The 22,059-nt window shown below is 36.7% G+C and overlaps 1 protein-coding gene across 1 annotated transcript in view; it reads right to left on the bottom strand.

The window, feature by feature from the left end:
• Positions 1 to 364: 364 nt before the first annotated feature.
• Positions 365 to 22,059, bottom strand: part of zc3h15 (zinc finger CCCH-type containing 15) — a 68,275-nt gene continuing 46,580 nt past the window's right edge. Inside the window, exons 6-10 of the mRNA NM_001016105.2 lie at positions 14,123 to 14,305; positions 13,300 to 13,446; positions 11,492 to 11,593; positions 9,882 to 10,011; positions 365 to 932 (exon numbers count right to left, since the gene is read on the bottom strand). Coding sequence (NP_001016105.1) covers positions 751 to 932; positions 9,882 to 10,011; positions 11,492 to 11,593; positions 13,300 to 13,446; positions 14,123 to 14,305 — 744 coding nt within the window. The 3' untranslated portion in view covers positions 365 to 750. The remainder of the gene's footprint in view (positions 933 to 9,881; positions 10,012 to 11,491; positions 11,594 to 13,299; positions 13,447 to 14,122; positions 14,306 to 22,059) is intronic.

Here is a 22,059-nt window from a genome sequence, read left to right as displayed (position 1 = left end):
GCAGCCAAAAACTGCTCTGTGAGGCTACAAGTTTGTTACTTTTTATTACTTATCTTTCTACACAGACCCTCTCCTAGTCATATTCCCATCTCTCATTTAAACCTCTGCCTAGCTGCTAGGGTAAATAAGGCCCTAGCAACCAAAGAGCTTCTAATATAGCAAATGGAGAGTTGCTGCACAAAAAGCTAAATAACAAAAAAAATATAAAATATGAGAACCAACTGCAAATTGTCTCAGAATACCAGTCATATTAAAAGCTAACTTAAAGGTGCACTACCCCTTTAATATTTGCAATAAGGTGAATTAATTACAAGCTGGGCGTTTATTATTTCAAGATGAGTAAAACAGATTTCTAGAAAACACATTAGATTGATGGTCTTTATTTCTCTCTGTAAAAAATGTAAATGTATGGAATCTGAATAGTTCTAGAACGGAAACTGTTATGCATAACACTATACATTTGGAGCAACAAGACAGATCATATTAAGAGAATATAAACCTTTCCAAAACAGCAAAAGTGAAATCCATATTATTTATACTGAAAAAAACAGATTAATTTAAATGCTCAGAATTCTAAGAAATGTATTACACATTAATTTGACGGTCTCATTGAATTTTTATTTTGGAATTCCGTAAAACCCTTAAAAGATGCTGTTACATATTTATATATATTTTTATGAGCACATTAAAGAAATGCGATCCTTTGGAACTTAAAGATTTTTTTCTAAGTTTTTTAATTGGAAAAAAACATTATTTTTCTAAATCAAGTGTGTAAAGTTCTTCCTCAAGTTCATCCATATCCTCTCCTGTAAACAGGTTTTCATCAACAGGAACAGCATCCACAAAACCATTTTCCAGATCATTCTCTTGCTGCTCTTCACTCTGGTCTTCATTTTCCATTTCTCCTCCTGATGCCACACACAGCTTTTCTTCTGCGGGAAAAAAAATTGAAAGCGCTGCTTTGAAAATGAATAACATTTTTTTAAAGCAGTATAATTATGTGTTGAACTTTAAACTGTCAAGCACTTAAGCTATACATGCTAGCAGAAGCATCTGCCAAACAAAGATTTGCAGTTTGGTCCTTTGGTGTAGAAAGACGTCTTTACCTATTCGGAATTCATCAGAATGTGTACTTTCCAAAAATATATGGTTTGCAGGGTTCTCTGTAAAGTTAGGGGGTCTTATGACACATAATATGCAACAGGGGGTCTTATTTGCAGAAGCTGAGTTAACAGCGAGAAGTCATATGCTTTAATTTTCATTTGGAGTCTGTACATATCACATACTTTGGTAAATCAATGCATAGTGGGCATCAAACGGTTCAGTAGACCTCTGGCATTCATGTTTTGGGTAATGTGTCATTGTGTGTAAGATATTATGGGGTTGATTCACTAAAGTGCGTTAAAATGAGCGTTAAAAATTTTATCTATTTTTTTTTTTGCGACACCGCATGATTCACTAAAAGAATACTTGCGTTAATTTAGATGTGATGTTGTTTGAATTATTTAAGTCGCGATGAGTGTTTTTCTTGCGTTATTTTCCACGCGTGCGTTAATTTCCGCTGCACGCAATATATTTCGCCGCTTGCTATATTAGCACAAGATTTAACGCACGTAACCATTATGTTCGTTAAACTACTTTTCTGAAAATGACCATTTCCCCAAAAACTGAAGGATACATCACTCTAGGGCCAACACATACTTGAAAAAAATCTCACTGCAAACTCCATGTTGTGTTGCCAAAAGCTCATGAACCACAATTTTATTTAAGTACCGCCTGCTCCAAGTAGGTGTTAATCTTTGCACAGACTAATGTGATATTTAGCACGTTTAACACTTCATATGTGTTTGTGAATCATGCGTTTGTATTATTTCTACGTGCAAAACGCATGCGTTAAAATTAACACACTGCAGTAGTGCGCGATTTAACGCATGCAAAATTACTTTGACGAATCTGTCGTTATTTATCGCGTCAATTTGAATGCAAAAAAACATGCAATACCGCTTATCGACCTTTAGTGAATCAACCCCTAAGTGAGATATATGCAACAAATTGCAACAATTTTAGGTGATTTTCAAATTTCAAAAAAACTGCTAACTTTAGGAAAGCTTAGCAGAACTTTTGTGCAGAAAGAACTTTGCAAAATTATAGGATTTCCATCAACTCACCACAGGAGAAGATGGGTCAAGTGCACCGCCCTGAGCTTTCAGCTAGGGGAGCGGCTATCACAGTTTTTTGAAGAGCAGGAACTCATTGAACAAAAATTCAGGCAGAATTCTTAATTAAAAAGTAGCTTTATTGGAATTGCCTTATGCATTTCGTGTTCAGACACTTAATCATAGGCAAAGATGCAAGGTATTTAAGGATGACCCCCACCAATTAAAATATACAGGTTAATTATCTCACCAGTCATAAAAGGGCTTGAATTAAGAAACACCCAATCTACCATATTGGTGCCCCCATAATTAAAGCCTATTAAAAATACAAAAAATGTTATTAACTGAAAACATTAAAACAATTGCGTATAAATTATCCCAAATTCTGAATATACCCTTAATCAAATGTTAACTAAATGTTAGAAAAACGTTATATACAGATTAAGCTATCGACAGACATTTCCAATTGAAAAAGTAATTAGTTATCAAAAATAACAGTTATCAAAAGGTGGATATCTAGTAGAGAGTAAAAATCCATTCGGTTTCATAGAATAACAGTTCCTTGGTTAAGTCACCTCCTCTCCTACCCAAAGTAATCCTTTCAATGCCCATAGATCTTGGATGTTTATGTTAAGTTGGTTTGTATTAACATATTTAAAGAACTCTTTAAAGTTTCTATCATCCTCTGAGCATATATGAATAAGATAAATGTAACGACCATAAAACTGTATGTAATTACTATAAGGGTTGGTTTCTGAAAATATTATTAACTCCTCCCACCACCCCATATAAAGATTTACAAAAGAGGGGGCAAACGTAGCCCCCATAGTGATGCCGCATTTTTGTAAATAAAAAGTTGTGAGTCTACAAATATTGGGTACAAGAAATGGGCACTATGTGTAACAAATAAAAACAAAGATTTCAAGTCAATATTCTTGAACCAATATACAGTCCATCAGACAAATGAAAGTAATGTGGTAAAGGTTCACAGAAAAAATACAGCATTCAAGGTGCGTGATCAGTAAAGGGTGGCAGCCACCTCACATAGCAAGTCAATCTACCAATACTTAGAAACACATAAAAACAGAGGGGCGCACTCCCATAGTGTAAAATCAAAGATAATTTGTTTAAAGGGGACCTGTCACCTTAATAAAAAATTCCAACTTGTTTTCTATTGTGTTTGTCAAGCAAAATAAACTTTACTTACACTGTATAAATTATTTTAATCTTATTTTCTTCAGCCTTGGAATTTTGTGGACACTTATCAAAGCAGGCATTACATCCTGCCAAAATCTTGTTTCTGTGCCAGTATGGGGGCACCTGATACCCATGTCCATGCACTGGTTACAAAATTACATGGTGCAGAGGGAGGGGGAATGTGAGATGTGAGGAATGTGGCAACATCTAAAAAGTGAAAGTAACTCTCTGCCTGAGGCATAGAGGTGGGGCAGGCAATATATGATTGACAGCTGGGATTTTTAAATGCTTCTATAATGGGTATGGATATGGTAATAAAAAATGATGAAGGGGATGAATTGTAGACCTGAATAGAGCAGACTCTCTCAATGAAGCTGAACGTCAATTACATGATGCGACTATGTATCAAATATTAAAAAGTAATCGGACAAAAAAAATTTCAAGGAGTTTTGTTCCATCTTGTCAATAGAATTACGGATGATATAGCTTTGTACCTTAAAGTACAGTATCCACTTTGTCCTGCCAAAGATACACAAGCTGGATCGACCTGGGGAGACCTATAGTGGAAGGTATAGGCTTCCTGGGGGAACCTCACAACTAGTTGACTACCTTCTTCAGCCATTGATAGAGACTTTTGAGTTATCGTAAAGATAGTTGTCATCGTATCACTTTACTCGATGAATTTATATGGAACGCTTTTTTCTTGGGGTACTTTGGGTGTGGATTCTTTATACTCATGTATTCCACATGCTATAGGCTTAGAAGCCCTCTTCTGTCAACAAACAGTCTAAATTCTAATCCACTTAAAGAGAGTTTATTTTAGAGGCTACCCAATATTTGCTGACACACAACTTTCTTTTTAATGATACTTATTTACAAAAATGCAGTTCTTTTGCAAATCTTTATATGGGGTGGTGGGAGGAGTTATTCATATTTTCAGAAACCAATCCTTATAGTAATTACATACAGTTTTATGGTTGTTACATTGATGATCTTATTCTTATATGCTTAGAGGATGATAGGAACTTTAAAGAGTTCTTTAATTATGTTAATACAAACCAATTTAGAGATATAAAATTTACTAAGCATAAACATCCAAGATCTATGGTATTTTTAGATTTGTCCTTATTTGCAGTTGGTGAAACAATCAATACTTCTATGTATAGGAAACACTGTACAGCTAATACGATTCTGAATGCCACCTCCTCACATCCTCATTATCTTATTAGGAATATTCCCACCGATAAGTTTCCCCCGCCTGATGCATATGATCTGATTTTAATGATTTCTTCATGAAACCTTGTGGATTATGGGATAGATTACAGAGATGGCTTACCCAATGGCTGACCTATTTACGGTCTTTTCCAGGGCCAGTCAGACCTTGCATACTGCTTTGTTAAATAAGTATGAAAGCAAAGAAACGTGTGTGTCTTCTATCACCATCTCATCATCGTCTTTCAAACTCCCTCATCTCAAACTACTCTTGGGAATATTTTGTCTCCAAGTGATACTTATACTCCTTCTAATGAAAATAAAATGTGAAAAATTCAAAGGTTCTTTTTGATATGGTGCCTGTAGATGAATCACTTGTGAATACATAAAGGAAGGAGATATTTTCTCTTCTAATTCTATGGGGAAAATATTTAAGAACAAACAGTACTGTAGCATAGTGGATTTTTTTAAAATTCATTTTATAATGATTTACAATATATACATCTGGTTTGATATATGAATCAAATCTTAGATTTGAGTTAAGTAAAAGCAGCAGTTTTTGGGGCTGCTATTTTCCAATGTTCAAGGTACAATGTCTTTGTTTTATGTATATTGCTGGGTAAACAGTAATCACAGGTATTGTTACCCAGCAAATATCTTTGGAATAAACAGACAGCAGATAGACAATACACTCTATGTACAACAAATAAAGCCTGCTACAAAGCTAATAAATTGTATAGTTAGAACTTTTGTTCATGATAAAAGTTTGCACATAATATTGCACAAATCAGCACTTGGTGTTGGGGGGGTTTGCTTCTACCATGTGTCAGTAGCTTCGCCTAGGACTCCTGAAAGAGTGCCGGGACATTTGGATCATCGCTTGGTTATCGGGAACCTGAAGGTCTTGCACCAAAGGTTGTGGGGCTCCCTGATTGTGCTGAACTGATGCAGAACTAGTTATGCTTGTAACTATAATCATACAAAGATAAGTAAATCTTTTTGATTCTATTATTACTTGTGTGTAAGTTATTGCTCACTAACAGTTTTCCAGAAGGTTTAATCATTGATCTTGCATATGTATTAATATTTGTTATTAATGTCAATTAATACAAATTATTAATATTAATAAAGGTTCACACCCCTTTATTACAAGTACATTAAATGCAACGCACATAATTTATTGAATTTCTTGTAAAAAATGTGGGAAACAGTATAGGGACAGATAAGTTGAGACCTAAAAGAAAGAAACTAATCTTAACTAATGTAGCGAAACACTTTTTTCAATGCTCTTTTTCTAATCTGAAATGTTTTATGGTCAGGGCATTGAAAAGATTTAATTGGGTAGGAGGGGAGGTGACTTAACCAAGAAACTATTATTCTATGAAACCAACTGGATTTTTATTCTCTTCATGTTACTTTTGCTAACTGTTTTCATAATGATTTTTAATAACTAATTACTTTTTCAATTAGGATTGTCTGTAGATAGCTTAATCTGTATATAACTTTTTATAAGTTTTTTGTACCTTAAATAGGCTATTTATGAGGGCGCCAAAATGGTGGATTGGGTGTTCCTTAATATAAGTCCTTTTATGACTGGTGAGATAATGAACCTGTATATTTTGATTGGTGGGGACCATCCTTAATCATAGGCAAATATGTAACAACACATTGATTATGGTACTCCAATAAAGCTACTTTTTAATCAAGAATTCTGTCTGTAGATTTGCTCAACGAGTGCCTGCTTTTCAAAGAAACCGTGTAGAAAGATCTGTACCCATGTTGGATTCGTCAGAATGAGTACTTTGCAAAAATATATGGTTTTCTGTGGGTCTCTGTAAAGTTAGGGGGTCTAATGACATAACATGCATTCATGATGCTCTTTTGGCAGTTAACAGGTGAGAAAATTCATATGCACTATTGTTTTTTTTGGGGGGGAGGGTCAGTACATACCACATACTTTAGAATATCTATGCATATTGAGCCTCAAACTGTTCAGTAGACCTCTGGTGTGCATATTTTGGGATATTTTTGTATGTTCCAAACTGCAACATTTTTATACTGTTCATTGGACCTCCCTGGCATTCATGTTTAGGATGTTTTATCTGGTTACTTTATGACCTGTAGGAGATAAGATGCTATAGACTGGAAGCTTTGAAGTGATTTTTCAAAAATTTCTTGAATTTTTTATAAACCGATAACATCATGACAGCATTGCAATTTTTGTAGTTTGGAGTAGACAGTTATCTATTCTGGATTTGTCAGAATATGTTCTTTCCAAAATATATAGTTTCTAGGGTAAACCAACTCTTAGTGGAATTTTTGGCCTTGAAATCTAGTTTGCAGCTTTAGTGCTTAGAAAATCTGGTACAGGTATCTGACCCCTAATCCAGAATCCCATTATCCAGAAAGTTCTGAATTATGGAAGCCCATCTCCCATAGACTCCATTTTAATCAAATAATTCACATTTTTAAAAAGGGTTTCCTTTATCTCTGTAATAAAAAAAACAGTACCTTGTAATTGATCCCAACTGTATAAGATATAAGTAATCGTTATTGGAGGCAAAACAATCCTATTGGATTTAACTACTGCTTAAATAATGTTTCTAGCAGACTTTAGGTAGGCGATCTGAATTACGGAAGAACCCCTTATCTGGAAAATCCCAGGTCCTAAGCATTCTGGATAATTGGTCCCATACCTGTGAACTGCTGGGAGTTGTTGAAAAATCTCCATAAAACTATAAATATTTGGTATTGGCACATTCATGAAACATGGGACTTTACAAACCACAGAAGTGGAATTAAACAAAAATTCTAGCATATTTTGAAAGCATTGGTTGTCCTGATAAAAAAATTATATTGTTTTTAGGGGAGAGGCCCCTAATGTGAAAGAGTGCAAAATATTTTAAAAACTCCACGAGTGCAGTATCATAAAAAATATAAAGAAAAGTTAATCAAAATCTATACAGAACTTATTCTATTTTCAGTGATAACTTTTAATAATAGTTTGTAATATTGGTATGCAGTGATGTTTGAGGGTAATATGTTGCTCCACTTCTAAGATAAAAAAAAAAGAAAAAAAAGAAGGGAATGGCTACTGTTTAACCATCTGCTAAAATTGAGGGGTCTGCTCATGGGTGTGAAGATGCTTAAGTCAAAAGTTACTGCAAATAAAAGGAATGTGTTTGGGCCCTTGGCAAGCCTCCATTTGCATTTTTGCAATTCAATCCTCTTACTTACAATGAACATATATTTTATTCCTCTTGGACTATTGCAACTAAATGACTGCCCTAATGCTCATCTCTTTACTTCATGTTTTTGAATATAGCAGATAAAATCCGCCTCCTATAATGTTAGAAGGAATTGGCCCCTTTTCCTAACGGAGAGCTATTATAAAGATTTCAACTGCAAAGAGTCAGTTACAAACTCCTTCTCATGGCTTTCCAATGCATTGATTCTTCTCCACATTATTACATCCCTCTGTTTCTCCATACATTTGTGGCTAGTGGTCATTCTGTCCAATGCAACTTTAGTGATCACTATAACAACTTTTTTATTTTTATTTTGCTAGTCTACATAGTCATGGCCACTTATTGGACACGCCTGCAAAATGCCACGCCCATTTAACAAAAACCCGCTCTTTCAATGGTTGAAATGGCAGTATCAGATGCACTAGGTTTTTAGACAAACACAGTGGCTCCCACATCTCATGACATATTGGGGCCTTAACCGTTCCTTGACAGCCACACAGAGTCCACCAGCATTTCAGACTCAGTGTGGTACAAGCATATAATGCTACATTTTGGCGTTCAACATTTAATGGTGATATAGTATATAGTCAAGGTGGTGTTAGGGAAAGGTCTGTTACTGTGAGTGTCAAGAGAAGGGACTGCAACAGTAGTATCATGGGAAAGCAATACCATCAGTAATAATATCAACATCACCAAACAAATTACGGAAAGATTCTTTATCTGGAAAATCCCTGGTACCAAGCATTCTGGATAACATCTCATACCTGTATTTTTATTTGTAGTTAAAGGAAAAACAACAAAAATGTTTGAAGTAAAAAATCTTCTACCCTGCCCCAATAATTGCCTATCCTGCACACCATTTATTATTTTGAATGCTTTATTATAAAATGCCTGCTAAAACTTGGCTTCCAGTCATTTGAAATAGGGCAATACGGCGATGCAGGGAAGAATCCACTATGCGATGATAGATTCTAGCCTTGTATATAGAAAGGAGTCACTAGTTTCGGAGCCTTTCAGGGAATAAGTCTATCTTATAAAAATAGAGCCTATGTTTATTATACTTATGGTCTATTATATTAATCACAAAAAAGTTACATTTTCTGTTATTGGAGGTAGATTAATAAATGATAAGCAAGCATCCCAACGTTCTGGCAATGAGTGATCTCTTAAATTTATCAGTGACCTGAAGAATAGGTCTGTAATTTTGCACTTAATTTGTGCAGGTTACAAAGGCTTTATAACTTATTTTACATTACACTATTTTTGTTACCAATCAGTCATAAAGCATCCTAGGGCTAATTTATGATCACTGTTGCACACTTTTACTACTGCAATATCCCTTAAAGGGGACTGTCACCTTAAGAAATAATTCTAAATTGTTTTCTATTGTGTTTGTAAAGCAAAATAGACTTTACAGACACTATATACATTATTTGAATCTTATTTTCTTCAGCCTTGGAATTCCCAATTGCAGCAAGCAGGCAGGTGCCATTTTGTGGACACTGTTATCAAAGCAGGGATTGCATCCTGCCAAAATCTTGTTTCTGTGCCACTATGGGGGGACCTGATGCTCATGCCTATACATTGGTTACAAAATTACATGGTGAGGAGGAGGGGGCAATGTGAGGAGTGCAGCAACATCTAAGATGTTCTGAATTGAAAGTGAAAGTAACTGTCTGCCCCACCTCTATGCCTAAGGCATAGAGGCGGGGCAGGCAATGTATGACTGACAGCTGGGGTTTTAAATGCCTTTATAATGTGTATGGATGTGGTAATAAAAAAATGATTTTGGGTTTCATGTTTAATTTAAAAGGGGCTTTTATTATACAGCTTTTTATGCCTGGGTGACAGGTCCACTTTAAATAACTTAGCAACCAACCTGAACTGATCTACAACACAATCCTTGCACCAACATTAATGTAAGAGTTACATTGTCTCTCCCAACAATAATTAAAAATGCAAATAAATTTTAGCTGAAACACTAGCTAAAAATACATACTTAAGTTGAATCACCTTATATTTTACAGAATAGATTGTTACAAAAATTAGTTATTGATCAAAAACTTACCATCTTTTTCTGTTGAAATGACATATGAGCTAAATCGCTCACAACTTGCCACCGTAATACCAGTTTCATCAACATCTTTAAGAACAAACCGGCTTAGATCAATATCTTTAATATCATCAGCAGTTTCACTCTATGTAGAAGGAAAATAAAAAAACACGAGAAAATTATTAGTTTAATTAGCATGAGACCAGTGCAGACTTCCTCTCCTGCCAGTCTTCTATATAAAGCAAAATACACACACAATATGGCAAGCCCCCGCATCAGTGATGACATTAATGGCTTAATCTATTGTCAAATACAGTATAAAGCACCCACATATTCTGAAGCAGAGATTTTTTGATATTTAATTTTGAAATTTCACATGGCACTAACCGTATTTCCAAGGTACTACAGCCATGCAACTTTGGACACTGATGAAGTTCAGTTACACTTTACTGCTCTGCTGCAAGTTGGAGTGATATCTCCTCCCCCACCCTTTTCCCCCAGCAGCCAATCAGCAGAACAATGGGAAGGTAGCAAGTAAGCAGATACCAGATACCTGTATTGCTAAAAGTGGTAGATATTGGAATAGCACTCAAAAGTAAAAAATTCAAGTTCAGCTTTGGACGCCTCCAGTTACATAGTAGTAGGAGAAACAATAGGTTATCTGAAAGTAGTTCTAAGGTGTAGCGTTGGCTCCTTCTGAGAGCTCAGACTCAACAAAAAACTTTTACTTCATCCCTGACCCTATTCTGGCGGGAGTCGCCGACCCTTATAAACATTACGGATACTCCTTCACTTATATTTAGAAAGGTAATTATAAAATAGAATCCCACTGCTTCCCTTATACTCATCCTTCCATTGAGAAAGGCATCTGCGTCCTCACTCCAGGAACACACTAAAACTTAACCCATGCTATAAACCTAGAGATTGGTCATAGTTGGTGCAGCAAGTTCTGATTGGTCAATGACCATTAAGTTAATTTTTAGGGAGTTGGCCATATATTCCTGAGGCAGGTTGGACAATGGAAGTTGGGAAAACGCAGTTGGAGACAAAAGGGATTGAATTTCCAACTACCTTTGGTCAAAGGGGAGGAGACTTAGCAACCGTGTGCCAGAAAGGATGTGTTTGAAGCTTGCATCTGTTGTAACCTGAATGTATCTAGTATGTAAATTACACAACATCCTTAAATACACAAGTCACAATGTATATATTAAATACACCCATATTCTATTTAATAGAGATATGACGCAAGCAAGTCTCCCTGGGTTAACAAGTGGGTAAATATACCTCTGCATTTATCATATGAAAAATGAATAGTAGCAGAGCTCTACTTTCACTCTTTGATAAATATGCCCCAGAAACTCAAACTGAGTCCCTGATACCCAGTGACAAAAAAACAAAAAATAAACTAGACAGACTGGAATAGCAGTTTACAAAGTTAACTAGCAATGCCCACCTTTATAAATATGTGATAATAACAATAATGATATTAATTTGTGTAATAACAATAACAATTATAACAATAATTATTAAGGGCAAGGTCACATGAGGCAGATTCTAATCTGTTTCTACGCTTATCCGCAGGCTGACAATCCACCATATGACCTTGCCCTAAAGTCTGTACTTACATCACTGTCTTCTTTGTCAAATATATAATCTGTATCATCTGCTTCTTCATCATCATCATTGATAAGCTCAGGTCGAAACTCAAATACTTCACGACCACTTATCTGTAAAGAAATAGTCACAAAACAGAAACAGGAGAGGTTTAAATAGCAAAAGAGGGTTATGTGAAAATAAATCAATGGATTAAAACAAATAAAGTGTTCTTCAAAATTTCCCATTTTTGTCACTGGTTATGTTCTTTCTATGTTAAATTACTTGACTATGTGTGCTCAACTAAAGTGAGCACTCAACTAAAAGTGGCATACGCAAGCAGATTTAAGCTGCTAATTTGAGTCTTTTAGACCACTTTGGCAGCTTATCTGCCTGTGCATGGTGGCCCCCGACGGGCCTCCCCAATCAATATCTGCACAAAAATTGGCCAGGTGTCAATTAGGTAGGTTTGATTTTCCCATTGAATCGGGGTCTGCATCTGCTCATTGATGCGGTCCTCAGATGGTGCCTAAGCCTGCCTTTGTAATGCGATTGTTTAGCCCAAGGGCTAAACAGTCGCAATAGTCCGATATCACCCACCTTAGGTGGGCATATTGGGAGAAGATCCGCTTGTTTGGTGACCTTGCCATAAGAGCGGACCTCAATGTGTATTCGCACCTTGCAGCACTATGCAGCTGGGGCCAATGTATTAGTGGGCCACCAACTTTAAAATGCAATGAGGTCACTGTTGACCCACAAAATCTGTACAAAGACACAAAATCAGACAATGAGCTTTAATAAGTTTTATACAACAAAAATCGCAAAATACATTAAATGGGCATTTTTCTTCTTATTTTAAATGCAGTAAAGTTAATGGGTGTTTTTTTTATCAAGCCAAATGCATTAAATGGGACCTGTCACCCAAGGAAATGATTCCAAAATTATTTCTATCATGTTAGTTGAGCAAAATAAACTTCACTTACAATAAATAATTTAAATCCTGTTTTCTTTAGTCTTGGAATGACAAATTGCTAAATGGAAATTTAAAGTTTTTGTCTGCCCTACCTCTGTGCCTAAGGCAATATACGATCTGGGCTGGGATTTTAAAATGCCTTTATAATAGGTATAGACGTGTTAATAAAAAAAGGAATTTGGGTTTGATGGTTAATTTGAAAAGGACCTTTCCTTTCGTTTTTTTAATGTCTAGATGACAGGTCCCCTTTTAAGTCAAATGGTGTTTTTTCGTGGTGTTTTTCTTGCTTTTTTGTGGAGGAAATTTTCACAGGGGCTATTTGCAGTGGTTTTGTAGTAAATTTACAGATGGCGAAAGGCAGAATTTTGGAGCAAATCCATGCATGGCAAAAAAATTTACTCATTACCACTTATTTGTATTTTTCAAACTTAGAAATCCCACTCATGTCAAAACACAGAAAACATTATGTATTTCATATATTGACCTTTAACCAACTTATTTCCAAATATTCAAATATAGCATTTCTATTTCGTATAGAAACGAATAACAAAACTTAAATCTCCCACATGCTTTTGGGTACAAAGACTAAATTCTCAAATATAAAATTTGATACAGGTATGTAACCTGTTATCTGAAATGTGTGTGCATGAGCGTTTTCCACACTTTGTAATTTTTAAAAAGGCCACATGTGACATAGCTTTTAAAGGACATGCAGAGATAATTTTGCTGGTTTGTGGTTGCAACAAACAACAGTGGAAGCAGCAGTTATTTTTACCTATTGCATCTCTATGAATAATAGTAATAGTAGTAGTAATAATAGAAATAACTTCTGATCCTTTTTAAGATAAAATATTTCATAAAAATTACCCCCAAAGATTTTCCAGCCTTGAAATCTGCTTTTCTTTTTTCCATTTCTTCTTCCAGTTTTACAATTCTATCTTGCCTTTTTCTTTTCTTCCATTCAAGAAAGGATTCTAAGGTAATTCTAGTAACATTGAGCCCAAGTCCAGCACGCTAGCAAGAAAACAAAAATACATTTAATTTGCCTGGATTTATTACAATTATTTTAATGTTTGAAATATTAAAAGTAAAGTACACTCATAACCATAGTAATACTATGCCCCAATCTGAATTAATATTTAATTATACAATTTGCGCTTTGGGTCCCACGGGAGAAAAGCCCTTTACAAATGTTTGTTGTTGTTACAATTTATCAGTTTATATACAAGAACAAGGATTTAACCTTTTTTTAGTTTTTTTTTGTACTAGAAAAAAAAAAAACTTCATCTGCAGATAAAGACAAAGGTTCTGTTTTTCCACTCAAGAAGGTGGTGTTGGATCTATTTGAAACCAAAACATTGAGCAATCAACCTACAATTTTTGCAGTTCTTTAAATACTGGAATGCAGATGTTCGTCATTTATGTTTTATTTGTACTAGCGCCCAGATTTTTGTAAATAAAAATAATGTACAATGTAAAAAAAAAAAATTGGGATGATTTGCATGTCATTTAATTCTTATATCTAATTGCAAATAGAAAAAATACAATTTATCAAATGTTGAAACTGGGAACTGCTTACATATTTGTAAGGGGCATAGTAAAACTACCCTAAAAGGTGGCATGGATCTAAAATATACCATAATATTAAAATGACAAATTACATTTACATTTGAATAAAAAGATCACAAACCTCTCTTTCTATTAAATCTTCCAAAGAAATTTCCTCATCCTTTTCTTCTTTTTTTTTGTCCTTTTTAAGTACAAATCCAGGAGGCAGGGCATGCCGATACATGCACATGTCTCCTCCACCAGGACAAACCCAAAACCACCCATACTTGTTGTTTTCTATAGCTTCAAGAAAAAACTTGCAAACCTGTAAAACAAATAATAGATGCAATGAAGGGAAAATATTCTAATTTACAGCTTACACATGGTAATAAACACAAAGCATTCTTTATCTATTCCAGCTTTTTCCCCCACAATTGGACATTTTTTGCACTAAAACTCAAAAAATTAGGATTTACAAAACAAAAATGTTTTGGCAGAAAAAAATTTGAAAAAAAAAATGGACTCGAATCTTTGGCATCTAACAGCTTTGCGAGTTTATGTAGAAGTCAACAGGAGTTGTCCTAAGCACAATTTAAACTATTTAATTTTCCATTAAAGTATTTAGATTTTTTTTGGAGAGTTTGCAGACATGTATATTTTTGTACTGTGATAGTTCAGAAAAAGAAAAAACACTTATTGTGGTTATGTTTATTGGCTAACTGCTATATGTAAAAATGCAAACTTTTGATACAAAAGATACAGTGGTGTGAAAAACTATTTGCCCCCTTCCTGATTTCTTATTCTTTTGCATGTTTGTCACACAAAATGTTTCTGATCATTAAACACATTTAACTATTAGTCAAAGATAACACAAGTAAACACAAAATGCAGTTTTTAAATGAGGGTTTTTATTATTTAGGGAGAAAAAAAATCCAAACCTACATGGCCCTGTGTGAAAAAGTAATTGCCCCCTGAACCTAATAACTGGTTGGGCCACCCTTAGCAGCAATAACTGCAATCAAGCGTTTGCGATAACTTGCAACGAGTCTTTTACAGCGCTCTGGAGGAATTTTGGCCCACTCATCTTTGCAGAATTGCTGTAATTCAGCTTTATTTGAGGGTTTTCTAGCATGAACCGCCTTTTTAAGGTCATGCCACAACATCTCAATAGGATTCAGGTCAGGACTTTGACTAGGCCACTCCAAAGTCTTCATTTTGTTTTTCTTCAGCCATTCAGAGGTGGATTTGCTGGTGTGGTTTGACAAACAGATGGCCGGACATTCTCCTTCAGGATTTTTTGGTAGACAGTAGAATTCATGGTTCCATCTATCACAGCAAGCCTTCCAGGTCCTGAAGCAGCAAAACAACCCCAGACCATCACACTACCACCACCATATTTTACTGTTGGTATGATGTTCTTTTTCTGAAATGCTGTGTTCCGTTACATCTGGCGTAAAAGTGACACGCACCTTCCAAAAAGATCAACTTTTGTCTCGTCGGTCCACAAGGTATTTTCCCAAAAGTCTTGGCAATCATTGAGATGTTTTTTAGCAAAATTGAGACGAGCCATAATGTTCTTTTTGCTTAAAAGTGGTTTGCGCTTTGGAAATCTGCCATGCAGGCCGTTTTTGCCAGTCTCTTTCTTATGGTGGAGTCATGAACACTGACCTTAATTGAGGCAAGTGAGGCCTGCAGTTCTTTAGATGTTGTCCTGGGGTCTTTTGTGGCCTCTCGGATGAGTTGTCTCTGCGCTCTTGGGGTAATTTTGGTCGGCCGGCCACTCCTGGGAAGGTTCACCACTGTTCCATGTTTTTGCCATTTGTGGTTAATGGCTCTCACTGTGGTTCGCTGGAGTCCCAAAGCTTTAGAAATGGCTTTATAACCTTTACCAGACTGATAGATCTCAATTACTTTTGTTCTCATGTGTTCCTGAATTTCTTTGGATCTTGGCATGATGTCTAGCTTTTGAGGTGCTTTTGGTCTACTTCTCTGTGTCGGGTAGCTCCTATTTAAGTGATTTCTTGATTGAAACAGGTGTGGCAGTAATCAGGCCTGGGGGTGACTACAGAAATTGAACTCAGGTGTGATAAACCACAGTTAAGTTATTTTTTAACAAGGGGGGCAATCACTTTTTCACACAGGGCCATGTAGATTTGGAGTTTTTTTTCTCCCTTAATAACGTAAACCTTCATTTAAAAACTGCATTTTGTGTTCAATTATGTTATCTTTGACTAATAGTTAATGGTTTTTGATGAGCAGAAACATTTAAGTGTGATAAACATGCAAAAGAATAAGAAATCAGGAAGGGGGCAAATAGTTTTTCACACCACTGTATGTCTCTTTATGAGGCATAATGTTACAATTTATATGTGCCAAATATATAGTTTGAATATTTAGTAGGGACAAGCGCTGTGGTCACTTGATCCTGGCAAGCCCTTTGAAGCTTTTGTGGTTCACATGGGATTGGAGGGATACATGCAGCCTGGTGGTTATAACTCATAATTATAATTGAAACTTTTACTCCTGTTTAAGCCACTGCGGAGAGTGTCACATTTTTACATACATTTATATTCCACCCACTTTTCTGTCGCTCTGTGATTTAAAGTTCCCTATAGTGACAGTAAAATGTGACCCCACTGGACATTCTGTCTCCTTGTTTTTAACAGCGAATCTGTGCCCTCTCATTCTGTAAAGTATGTGCCCTGTTTCCTCAACATACAGTCCTATAGTGAAACATTTCAGGCACTTAATCAAGTAGACCACATTTAATAAGTCTGTGTTGTATGTGTGTGTTCAGCATCGCTTGTGTCCACAGGGGGACGTACCACTCTTGGCTGGGGTTTTCAGGGAACTCCAAAACAAGATTTTCTATAAAACACCCAGGGGACAGTTGTAAGTAACCACTAGAGTTAAAGGATTGTCCTTTTGACCTTTCTTGCATTCCCCCCCCCCCGTGATTCTGCTTGCTTTTTTAATTTATATTGATAAATTAAAAAAGCAAGCAGAATCCCGGGGGGGGGGGGGGAGAATCCAAGAAAGGTCTGTATCCTGTATCTCTGTGTAATAAAGGTTTGCTGGAGATTGGCGAGGCTCTAGTATCTGTTCGCATCTTCAGAACAGATAAATTTGTACCTTATGGCCTGACTATATACGATGGATTTTTTTGTGTGTTTAGAGTGGAAGTTATCCTTTCTAAAGCAGAAGGGTCGGGTCAGTTGGTTTGCAATATATAAAAGTTTGGATGAAGTTTTTTCTAACGTGAATAGTAGTGTCCAGGAAATTGATCTGTGTCTGCGAGAATGGCAAACTTTCAGTTTTATGGTTGGGTGGAATTTAGTGAATTCCAAGTTGAATTTCAGCAGATCCTCTTCACCAGCAGTCCAGATCATAAGAATATCCTCTTAGTAGCTAACAAATGTAGGTACATACCATTGGTTTAACACTACAGGATGAAATGTAGTCCTCTTTAAGTTTGGCCAAAAAAAGATTTGCATATTGTGGAGCAAATCCCAATCCCATCACCGTCCCCATCTGTTATGCGTAAATCTTATTCTTAAAGGAAATGTAGTTATGGGTCAGGATAACTTGCATTTTTTTGCATGCAGTGATCACATGCTGCAAGGGTTTCCCTCGTTGTGAATCTTGGGAAGCATGTAGGAGCAGGCTGCTTTAGGATCTCTAGGTATTAGTGCCTCTAACCTTTCTTAGATATTAGCTGGAAATGTTTTGATTAATACATTGAGTTGTTTTGTAAAGTACTCTGTGGGGTATTTCTGCAGTTCCATATAGTGTAGTGTTTCGGATAGGTGACAATGTGCTTCCTGTACGTGACCCAGTGAAAATAATGTCAAATACGCATTTGTTTTTTTTTTGTTTTTTTTACAGTTTAGGTTCTAAATAAGTAAACATTCCAGTCCGGTAAAATTTCAAGTTTATTCAAACTAAGAAACGGTTAACAAAGCACTTGAAAATCCCTGGTCATTCCAGCCACATTTCCATAAAAGTTGTACAAACAAGTGAAAAGGCCCTGTTATGAAATGTTGCATAAATATACAATTTAAGTGTTTTATCCACAGTGATTCCTGTGATTTGCAATGAAAAAGTATTTTATAGTGCTTTGGCAGTCACAGGGAAGCCACCCTCCTCCCCATACTAGTTCAGTAATTTTATAGAAATAACTACAATACTAGTATAAATTCTAATAAAAAAAAAAATTATTAATGAAAGGGAATATGTGCTGCATTCGGGGGATGAGGGAAAATTAATTTTCGGTAAGGCAAAATGTATTATTTACCTCACACCCCTTCAGGCAGCACTTTAGGATTTAAGTAGCAATACATTTAGGGTGGGTCAAATATGGCTGCAAACAAAACAGCTTTTGAGAAAGCCACTTCCCCAGGTGCATGGCTATCCAAATTGTTTGTAAAGGTTTTAAAGCTTGACCACACAGCTGTTCTGCAAATTGGGTCCACTGGGACACCGGTCCTTTCAGCCCAGAAGCCGACATTGCCAAATGAGTTTTACTTCCATTCAGAATAGGTTTCTTTGCTGCTTTGTAGGCCATTCCATGAGCCTGTTTTATCCATCTTAAAATAGAAGATTTAGAGGCTGCTCTAACCCTAAGCTCTTTCTTGAACCAAAGACACAAAAAGGTAATTACTCTGAACTTCATTACCCTCTCTAAATAGTAAACTTAACATCCCTTAATACCCAGAAGATCAAGTAGAACCTCCTTCTCATTCTTTGAACCCCAAAAAAGGTTGAAAATAAGAGCTCGGAGTAACTATGTAAAACTAAGCTCACTTAAGGTTTTAAATGTTCAATCCACCTTAGAATGACACCATTGGACAAGACCTGCAGAAAGTCTCTTACATGACAGAGCTTGTAGTTCCCCAACTCGTCTTGAGGAACAGATAACAAGGAAGACTATTTTAACTTAAAAGATGCAACAATAAAACCTCTTCTCCAGAGGATGTTCGGCTAAAGCCATATTGCTGTAAACGCCAATTGCGGCAAGTTGCACCTTAAATGGTAACTGATACTGGGTTTTATATGAATCATTCATGAAACAACTCTAGTATAACATTAACAAGGAATCATCATTTTTCTTTTGACACCACTTACGAAAAACAAATCAATAAAAGGAGAGGATACACCCTGTTTTCTCAAAACATCCTCCTCAGTCTCCACTCTGTCAACTGAAGAGACAACAGATCTAGATGACCGACTGATCCTTGCATTAGCAGATCCCTCCTGATAGGCAGCGTCTAAGGGGCACTGATTGACAATTTCTCCTGGGTCATGTTGGTGCAATCAGGATTATTACTTATTTGCTCTAAAATATCTTCTGAATTACCCTACTGATGATTGGGAGTGGTGGAAAACTGCAGATCGAAGTGCCAAGGTTGAGCCAAAGCATTCACCACTTACTCCCCTTGGCCTGCAGACAGAGAAAATAATTTTGCAAGTTTATAATTTTATCTTGATACCATTAGGTCTATGCTTGGATAGCCTCAACATTGATTTTGGGACCATTGCCCTGGTAAGAGTGTCTTCCTGATTAGAAAATATGCATTCACATTTGAAGAGCCACTTGTGTGCCTTGGTGAAAAGAACAATACATTTTTCTCTGCTCATTCCATGAATGCTATTGTTTTGAGTAGGTCTGCACTTTTTGTATACCCTTGATGATTTAGTTAACAGGCCACTGTCATGTTGTCTGCGTGGATGAGCACATCTTGACTTACCAAATATCTTTTGAAGGCCAATAGAGCTTTCATCTCCAAATAACTTGCATGAAGAGATCTTAGACCACTGCTCCAGATCCCTTGAAATGACTGGTCTCCTAAATGGCATCTGTGGTAATTGCCTTGGGCTGAGGTTAAAGGAGAAAGAAAGGTAAAACTAAGTAAGCTTTATCAGAAAGGTCTATGTAAATACACCTCACAGAAAGGCTGCGCTGAGTTCTCTATCAAAAGAAACACAGGATTTATTTTCTTCTTTTGTGTATACATGTTCTTCAGTGTCAGACTTCATTTTCTCAGAAAAATCCTTCAGGGCACAGGCACAAGTCTGCTGAGTTTGCTCCTCTTTCTTCTCTCCGTCTCATAAGAAGATGTGAATTTGCTCGCCCTCCCACCTCTGTGTAATCTGAGCTACCAGCAGCTAGAGCTGCAGCACAGAAATTACTGAGACCAAGCTAAAATGGCAGCTGCTATGTTAAACAGAGGGAGCTTCTCAGGTATGATAAAGTTTTCTGCAGAATTAATATAGCGTTCTAGTTTGCACTACTGTGGCTAATCTGGCGGCAGTAAAATGCCAAAGTGCCTCTCCTTCTCCTTTAAATAAAGCAAGGCATGCACCCTTTTTTCCTTGCTCCCTTTGTACAGCCACTAGGTGAGAGCAGTTTTTTACTTCTGTGGGCAATTTTACATCCGATTTACATTCCAATTCTTGATCAGGAAAGACTGAAGATCTTTAATGTGAGCTTTTGCCCATGGTACTGCATCTACTGGTGCTGAAAAAAAGGCCTAACATCTCCAATATGTGTCTTGCTGTGTACTGTCTTCTTTTCTAAAGAGCTTGAACCTTGGCTGCTATTCTCTCCATTTTCTCCTCCGGTAAATAAATACAATCTTGTTGCGTGTCTATCACCATAACCAAAAACTTCTTTGGGAAAAGTCCTCTCTCCGGCCTACACAATTTATCATCCAACCAAGACCCTGAAGAGTCCAGAGGATGAACTGTAAAAACTTAAAGAACCTGCTTTTATTAGACAATCGTCTAAAGGTACGATGGACCTTGGGCCCTAAAAAAAGTTGCAACCACGATCATTATTTTGAAAAAAAACTTTGATGAGGTCTCCTTATAAGGACACGCAAATAGACGTTTTGAAGATCCGAAGTTATTAATAATACCCTAGGAAGAAGGGAAGAGATTGTGATCCTGACTGACTTCATTTTCAATTTCTAACCATTCTGAATCTCCCATTAGGCTTGGGAACCAAAAAGATTGGAGAGTATACTCCCAAGTCCCCCTCTTTTTGAGGAACTGGAACCAGTATCTGCTGGTCTTTGAATTCCTGAATAGCCAAAATAATTGCTTTCCTTTGTGCTTTGAGAGTTGTCATTAATGTTGTTATGAATCTGCATGGAAATAAACAAATTATATTGTATAACCTTTTCTTAAGGTTTGAAGCACCCATCTGTCTGGTGTGATTTTTTTTCCCCACTCAATCTTCCCCCCACTGGTAACCTGTTTTATGGAAAGACCAAAGCCAGTCCAGCCCGTCTCTAGCAGATTTTGATTTAGTGGAGGCGAGAGACATATCCTTGTAACCTCTGCAATATTTTGTATCCTGACACATCTTGTATGGAGGTCCTGAAGGGACAAAATGAAGTTTGCCTGGATTTTTTTTCTATGAGGCATCTCACTTTATCATCGCTTTCTTTTCCATCAGAAGTTGACAGAAGCAAGCTTAGTCTCAGTTGAAAAGTCCGCTGCCAAATTAAGGATGAAGCAGTGGCTGGCTATTGTTGGCTGCAACAACAGCTAAGTAGGATTATCTTAAAGCGGTTTCCACCTTTTATGCATAGGTTCTCTTATGCCTAAACAGTCCTCTAAGGGAATAGTTGTCTTCTCTACTGTCTGTGGCATGGGAGGATCCAGCTTAGGAGGTGTGTACCAGGTTTTCCCTTCCTCAGCGTCGAATGGGAAGCGTGCTTGGATTTTCGTTTGAAAGGATAATTTTCTCTCCAAATTAGACCACTTAATCTTGCTTTTAATAGCCTCATCCTACAGAAAAACAGACCATTACCTCACCCACCCGTGCAGCGCAGCTACAAGGGCACTGCCACAAATTTTTCATGCCCTCACCGTGAGGAACCCCCTACCCAACATCCCCCGGCATTGGAAAATTGAAAAATTTGTGGCAGTGCCCTTGTAGCTGCGCTGCACGGGTGGGTGAGGTAATGGCACTGGGGCTTCCATGTTGAAAAATTTGTGGCAGTGCCCTTGTAGCTGCACTGCACGGGTGGGTGAGGTAATGGCACTGGGGCTTCCATGTACACACTACCATCG

Source organism: Xenopus tropicalis, chromosome 9 (genome assembly GCF_000004195.4).
Source record: "Xenopus tropicalis strain Nigerian chromosome 9, UCB_Xtro_10.0, whole genome shotgun sequence".
Lineage (NCBI taxonomy): Eukaryota > Metazoa > Chordata > Amphibia > Anura > Pipidae > Xenopus > Xenopus tropicalis.
This window is presented reverse-complemented; position numbering and strand designations above follow the sequence as displayed.